Source organism: Perca fluviatilis, chromosome 19, assembly GCF_010015445.1.
Source record: "Perca fluviatilis chromosome 19, GENO_Pfluv_1.0, whole genome shotgun sequence".
Classification (NCBI taxonomy): domain Eukaryota; kingdom Metazoa; phylum Chordata; class Actinopteri; order Perciformes; family Percidae; genus Perca; species Perca fluviatilis.
In genome coordinates, this window is record NC_053130.1 from 28,697,193 (window position 1) to 28,705,062 (window position 7,870).

Here is a 7,870-nt window from a genome sequence, read left to right on the forward strand (position 1 = left end):
CCTGGCTCTGCTTGTATACCCTAACACAGGCTTTCAGGTGTTTCAAAGAAGTCTGTGACCCGTCAGATTGTGTGACTGTAGCACCATCTACCTGCCGCAAATCATTCTGTGACTGCGCGGTAAAAATCGGACCCGGGCAGAGGCTTTACTAAAACCTATATAAAAATTCTTTTCACTGTTAGCCTCGTTTGCTGTTACAGGTCATTTAAGATCATTGTATGAAAAATGACAGAGCTTCAGAAACATTAAAAAGTTGCACATAGTCACTTTAAGTTCTTGTTTACTATAATCACCCTGGTGCGGAGGCACACTGGTGTCAAATCTTTTGAACACAGTTCACTTTTTGAAACTTTGATTGTGTCAAGTTTCATGCTGAAATGGGTCCATCGTATCATCTCTAACCTGTCGACAGACAACTGCATCAGTGAAAAACAACAGTTTAGTAGTAAAGTACAAATAGTGAAGTGTCTGTTTATTACCATTCAGAACAACATGCAGGCGAGCAGGTTGAGATTAACATCACAGCTGCAGTTACAGTATGTGTAGCCAAAAGCTTAAAGTACATTTAGCAGTAATGAATGTCTGTCGGTGCACTAAGCTAATTTGTACATAAGAAGCATATGAGGTAAAGATACTGTAACATTTTGGATTTCAGGTATTTCTTGACCCTGTGAGGAACAGATCAACTTTAAGCAACTGGAAGTTTTATTTCATTGTAAACTGTTTAACACACAGGCTTTTATTTCCTTCTGCTGCAGTGTACACCACAGTACTGCATGTAATACATGATATGCAGTATTTTAGGTTATGACTGTGACCCATGCTACCCTTCCACAATATGCTATGTAGTTTCAACAGTTAAAAGAAATGGCAATAAACCAGAGCACCTTTATCTGCCATCCTGGAATGCTGTGTGGACTAGCCAGACCCTCCTCTGCAGCACTGTGAAGGAAGGTCTGGCAAAGCGAGACTACTGCTCCGTAGCAAAAATGGTGACCGTTGAAGGAGAGTAGTGTCCAGCATTCCACACTCAACGTTTTGACAGTTTTGAATGCAGCATCCGTAAATAAGTGTAAGAATAAGTAGAGAAGTGCGCTGTTTGAGACACAGCAGGGCGACGGACTGTTTGCTGTGAGGGCCCCAACCCTTTGGGTTATCTTACTTTAGGAACTCTTCCACCGTTTGGCTTTTTCTTAATTATTATATATTAAGATTATTAAGATGAATAAAAATTACATTTTGGTATTGTTTTATGATCACAATATTTGTAGGATCGTATTATTTATGATCATATTATTTATATGTACTGTAATTCAAGGATTGTTTTTCTTTCTTTTAATTTGCGCTATAATCAGGGCGTCATTGAAATTAGAGCTTGCTTTCATTGGCCCTGTCTGAATAAATAAAGGTTATAATAATAATAGTTATTATTTTATCTGTCCTTTTGAGTCCTCTTATCCATTATTTTTATCTTTACTTTTAGCTGTTTCATTTTGTCATTTCTATTTGTTGACTGTGAATGTGTATTAGATTGTTCTCCTACTTTCTTTTATATTTCCTGTTTTGTGAAGCGCTTTGTGACGATAGTTTTGAACGGTGCTATATAAATAATTATAATAATTATTATTATTATTATTATTTATTATTATTATTATTATTGTTGTCTCACTGGGCACCATCAATGGATATATTGTGATTTACTTAGACGTACAAATAATGAATACCAGTCAGGTCTGTTACTTGCTTAAAGTCGCCTGTTATTTCAAAAAAGGAATCTGAATAACAAAATTCCAAAACGCTTCATCAGGAAGACAACAAATGCTCAAATCCAAGACGTTTCAGTCACTGCATTAGTCTCTCATGCTGAGGCAGCAGTTAGATGAGTCTGCAAATAAAATACAATAGACCTCAGACGGTTAAACAAAAACCTTTTGTGAGTTACAAAAAAAGAGAAATAAATGACTCAATAACACAGAGCTACAATTAGTCTTTTTATACATGTATTGGACAGTAGTCCACAGACACCAGCAGGTCTGTTGGGTGGACCCTGACACACCTTTGCCTTGTCCGTTCAAACAGCATCCACAGTAGATTTCACAATAAATTAGATGACTTTCAAAAAGCCAAATAGTTCAAATAATGTTTAACATTTCATGGGTACTTATTCCTGAGTGACCACACTTTGACATTGGCACTATATATACAACTACACACTTTGACATTGACACTATATATATGAGCTACACGTTAGTACTGAACATTTTATTTTAGTAGACATTGAGGCTGATGCACTCCATGAGCTTATTCGTCTGTTCACGCAGAATCACTGCGCCATTACTTTTGTCACATTGAGAACAATTGCTAGTTTTGAGTGCTTATCTTCAAAAATCACATGTGTTTCGAGAAGCTTTGCCATTGCATTAAAGATGTTTTGGAACCCTTATTAGCAAGAAAGAATTGAGAATGGCAGCCACATTAAAGGGATTCCTGAAAAGCTCACATTTCATGAAGCATTCCTACATAAAATTACAAAAAGTAAAGCACTGTAATTCGTATGTATTCCACATATTTATTACTGTACCCACCACATTGACTGTTGCTGTATAGGACCATAAAAGGGTCAAAATAGGGTCATAAAACACAGGGCTTTCCAGCTGGAGAGTGGAGTTCATATCCCAAGGGAAACCACAAGACTTTCACCCGGGAAATGCGTGTTTCTGTCCCGGGGGTGTTTTAATCCGAACAACAATCCTTTTTCTAAACGTAACTGCTGTCACCGCATGACGCTCACTTTTTGTCGGCTAAACTAAACTACAACGGCCCGTGAAACGACCGACCCCTCACGTTGCCCTATGGCCGGCTCGCAGTCAACTTTTGTCGTCAAAATTTTAACTGTAAAAACTGTAGTGTGACCGGTCGCCGTGTGACCGGCCAGGGGGTCACCATAATTTCGTGGGACATCATACAATGTTCGAGCAAGTTAATAGAAAGCATGAAGACACTCTGACACTGATGTTAGCTTGCTGGTTTCTACTTTTCAGTTAGTTCTCGCAGCAATAGCATTCACACCCAAATGACTGTGTTACAGCAGCTATCAGGCTTGTTGCCTTCATTGAGGTCCTCCTCCTTGATGAATCAAAAGAAGGGGCTGGTATGTCTGATTGTGTTTGACGTTGTAAAAAAGCACATTGATCCAAGGTAACCTGTGAAAACAGATGCCACACCTGTTACCTCCTGGCACTTAAAAATGAGTCAGTACGCAGCAGACTCAAACAGAATCTGCAGAATGTTTTTACAGTTTTCAGCAGTGATCCAGAATTAAAAACCTGCAGAATTTAGCAGTGTTTTTTTGCTTGGGGTGGAGATGTGTTACCATTCCAAGTTTTATTTTCATTTTTTAAAAGAAGATTAAGATTTCAGCTTATAAATATAGTTTTCAGCCTACAAATATATAGTTCAGAAGTCTTTTTGTGTTTCAGTCTTATTTGTTTAGCTTATTTCAGTTTTGTATTTCATTTTTCTGTTCATGAGTCTGATGAGGGCTCGACTTTGACGTCCTCTGCGCCGGCCGGCCTGGTCGCCGCATCCAGCAGCCTCATATCTTCGCGCAGAGTCACAGCTATGGAGAAAGGGTGCGGTTTCAGAGTCAGACCGTAGTTGTAGTCCAGTGTGACGGGCCTGGCTGGGTCGGCGGTGATGTGGCACTGGTGGCCGATCAGCGCCGTGAAGAGGAAGAGCTGCACCTTGGACAGCTGCTCGCCGATGCACCGCCGCTTGCCCAGGGAGAAGATGAGCACGTTGGTGGTCAGGTTCTTGTTCAGCGCTCCGTTCTGGTCCAGGAAACGCTCCGGGTCAAAGCTCTCCGGGTGGGACCAGACGGTGGGGTCGTGGTTGATGGACCACTGGTTGATGAAGACGACTGTGTTCTTTGGTACACTGTAGCCCATGATGGAGGTGTTGGTGGTGGTGGAGTGGGGGATGGTGAGTGGTATAAAGCTGGTGTAACGCAACACCTCGTAGATGAAGGACATGATGTAAGGCAGCTGCAGCTGGTCCTCGATGGAGGGCAGCCGGCTGCGACCCACCACCTTGTCCACCTCCTGCTGGAGACGCACCTGCACCTCTGGATACCTACATTCACAGGGGAGACATCACAGGTTTTAGATGACAACTAGGGCTGGGTGCCGAATTCAATACTTGTTAGGCACCAACCGAATTGCCTCCTTAGTATCGAGTATTGAAAAAATGCCTTGTCATTCAGTACCCAATTTCAATACCTAAGGAGTAAATCTCATCAGCGTCAGTGAGCCAATAAGCATGCAGCACGCTTCTACCAAGATCTAATGATGCTGGTGATTGGCTGTCTAACATTCAACAACAGTCATAGAGACGCAGGAAAAACTGTTAGGAACAGAGACGGGGCTCACGTAATAGGAGCTGAAAAATAAATTTAAAGATTTTTACCGTAATGTTGTAATAGTTTTTTGTTAAAATAAATATAAAATTGGTATAGAAAAAAAAGTATCGTTCAGGAACCAGTATCAAAGTCACAGTATTGGTATCAGTACCGAAAACTATACCCAGTCCTAGTGACAACCTCCATTCATTTGTTTTTCACTTTATTTAAAGGCAGATCCCCACGAACAGCGCTCAGCCCCCCTCCCATGTTTACATGCTTTAATGTTCAAAAAACACATCATTTTTTTTCACACATCAGTTTTAGTGCCTGTCTCTTTAAAGCCCGCTTCCCAAAAGGCCAGCTGGCTCTGATTGGTCACCACTCTCTGAGTCACCGTACTGTCAGTGCAGCCAGGGAATGACTGTAACAGCACTGTAGAAACACTTTCTACCTATATATATATATATATATATATATATCCCTCCAGAAAAACGTGATTATGCAATCGCATAACTCAATGCATAATCAGACAAATATGCAGACTATATTTTTCAAATACGTCGCACTTTCGGCGTATAAATTGACGATTTCTGCGCAAAATATGCGGTGCTTGCATGATTTCATAATCCCCGCATTTTTGTTGCAAAAAAGTCACATATCTTAACAGAAAGTTAAAAATCTTTGCGTTTACTTCACACAAGAGCAGCCATTTTCCCCTGTTGCCATGGGAACGTTATGAAGTGACGTAATTACGCAACGTGAACATCATCAAAAAGCAGGGTGTTGGGAGAATCACTTTTTTTCTCTTTTTCATCAAACCGCAGTTTTTGCAAGTTCACGCAATTTTTGCAAGTTCCCGCAGTTTCATCGCATAAAATTGCATAAATATCCTGCATATTCCATCGCATATTTTAAGAAAACATGCCGCATAATCAAGGATTTTTGCCCGCAACAATCACAAAAAAACTCCGCATTTTTCTGGAAGGACTGATATATATATATATATATATATATATATATATAGCATAGTTGTGACATCACAACTGTACGGAAGTCCTGGTTCTTTTAGAGGCACAGTTTCTGAATACGGGCTGTGTGCATTTCTCTGTGGATCAGGGTTGCAACTTATCATTATTTTCATTGTTAATTAATCTGTCAATTTTTGTTGTTTAATCAATTAGTGGTTTGTCTATTCAATTCAAGTTCATTAAATGTCTTGTTTTGTCCACAACTCAAAGATATTCAGTTTATTGTCACAGAGGAGTGAAGAAACTACAAAATCTTCACATTTAAGAAGCTGCAATCAGAGAAATTCTACTCAAACCGATTAATCGATTATCAAAATAGCTGCCGATTAATTTAATAGTTGACAACTAATCAATTAATCCTTGCAGCTCTACTACACAGGTGCCATTACTATCTCTGTCTAAACAAGACTAGGTGGAAACCTAACATATGGCTGGAACGTATGGTCAGTGTGCTTAAATGTGGCCACATTGTTACACTTCCAGAAAAAGAGTTTTTTTGTGATTGTTGCGGGCAAAAATCATTGATTATGCGGCACGTTTTCTTAAAAAATGCGATGGAATATGCAGGATATTTATGCAGTTTTATGCGATGAAATTGTGGGAACTTGCAAAAACTGCGGTTTGATGAAAAAGAGAAGAAAACGTGATTCCCCCAACACCCTGCTTTTTTTAAACTTAATTTCCAAAAATAGTTTACAGATATTCAGTCATTGCAGTCAAACAAATAAGATACAAAAATATATACAAATAATATAATATTAAAGTAAAAATATAAGTAATAGTCTAAACAGAGGGAAATAAAAGATACAAAAGAGACTTTCAATATATAATATAGACAGCAGGAGCACTTAAAGAAATTTGAGTAGACATCAGATATTAAGATAGCTTTCTCATTGGATACCAACTTAAGAGACTCAAAGTGCATGTCAAATTCAACCTCCAACACCTGCTTTTCGATCATTGTTTTCGATGATGTTCACGTCGCGTTATTACGTCACTTCAAAACGTTCCCATGGCAACAGGGGAAAATGGCTGCTCTTGTGTGAAGTAAACGCAACATTTTTCAACTTTCTGCTAAGATATATGCGACTTTTTTGCAACGAAAATGCGGGGATTATGAAATAATGCAAGCACCGCATATTTTGCGCGGAAATCGGCAATTTATGCGGCGAAAATGCGGCATATTTGAAAAAATGCGGCCCCCGCATGAATATGCGGACTTTGGCTGATTATGCATTGAATTATGAGATCGCATAATCGCGTTTTTCTGGAGGGACTGGTTACAGGAAAAGTCAGCTGTGGTGTCTATAGTGTGTGAATATTAAATGTTCATCTGGTGGTCAGCAGATCATATGACTCAGTGAAGCTATGTTTGAGTCAAATAATTGAGGACTGCTTTAATCCTAATAATTCAACTATAGGCTATAATCATATGCTATTTTTAACAATGTGTTGTTCTGGATTACTCATATAAAGTGTTATTGGGAAGATATCATCCCACTTTGCTGCAGGCCAAAAAAACTAGTGGCTCAAGGCGTTGCATTACACCGGCCTGCTGATCACGGCATCAGGCACTGATGGGATTAAACAATCAAACGAGATTAGAAAATGAGTTTGTGTCAAATCTGCCAACGCTCTTGCTACTTGTACAGTAAAATGCTGATTGAGCACTTTCACTCTGTGTCATACCTGTCAAGTATCCCGTTTTGGCCGGGAAAGTCCCGTATTTTACCCTTCTTTCCCGCCGTCCTCCCGTATTAGTATTTTCCCGTAAATGTCCCGTATTTTAACCTGCGTTATTAAAAAATAATACCCCGGGTCCGAGCGGAGTAAAAAAAAAAAAAACATTCCCAATCTGAGCTCACTAGCCTCGCGATAACTGCCACCTGCAGTAGCCTACTACAGATACTGTAGATGGCAGTTGTCGCGAGGTTAGTGTGTGAGGTCAGATGATGAGTGACAACGCAGGGAAAAGGCTTTACTATGCATTCCCCATAGCAATGCAAGTTGAGAAAGGGTGTTTAGCATGGTATGAAAGATTGTTACAGAGAATAGGATGACGTTAGACAACAGAACTGTTTGCGCTCTACTCTCATGTAAACCACTCTGTAAACCACTCTGGCCCAGCCCACAAATACACTCCTTCCAAAACAATCTTAAAGAATGCAAAGTCTGCAACAAATTTATACAATAACTCACTAAAAGAGTAAAGAAAAGTTATGTGAAATGAAAAGAAAAACTGTAAAAGAAAAGCAATATAAAATGAAAAGAATGTGTGGAATGAAAATAAAATGTAAAGACAAGCAATGTTATAAATTGTAAATGTTTTCAGCATTCTGCATCAAGTGGTGATTTTAGCTTTCTTGTACACCAAAATGTAAGGGATACTGGAGCTTGGTTGGGGTGGTGGGACTGCTTGGCGCGGTGAGCGCGAAAAATGTCC

General features: G+C 39.5%; 1 protein-coding gene across 1 annotated transcript in view; it reads right to left on the minus strand.

Annotated features, from left to right (window-relative positions):
• Positions 1-446: 446 nt before the first annotated feature.
• Positions 447-7,870, minus strand: part of LOC120547956 (cytochrome P450 1B1) — a 9,583-nt gene continuing 2,159 nt past the window's right edge. The window contains exon 3 of the mRNA XM_039783792.1: positions 447-4,131. Within this exon, the coding sequence (XP_039639726.1) occupies positions 3,525-4,131 (607 nt within the window). The 3' untranslated portion in view covers positions 447-3,524. The remainder of the gene's footprint in view (positions 4,132-7,870) is intronic.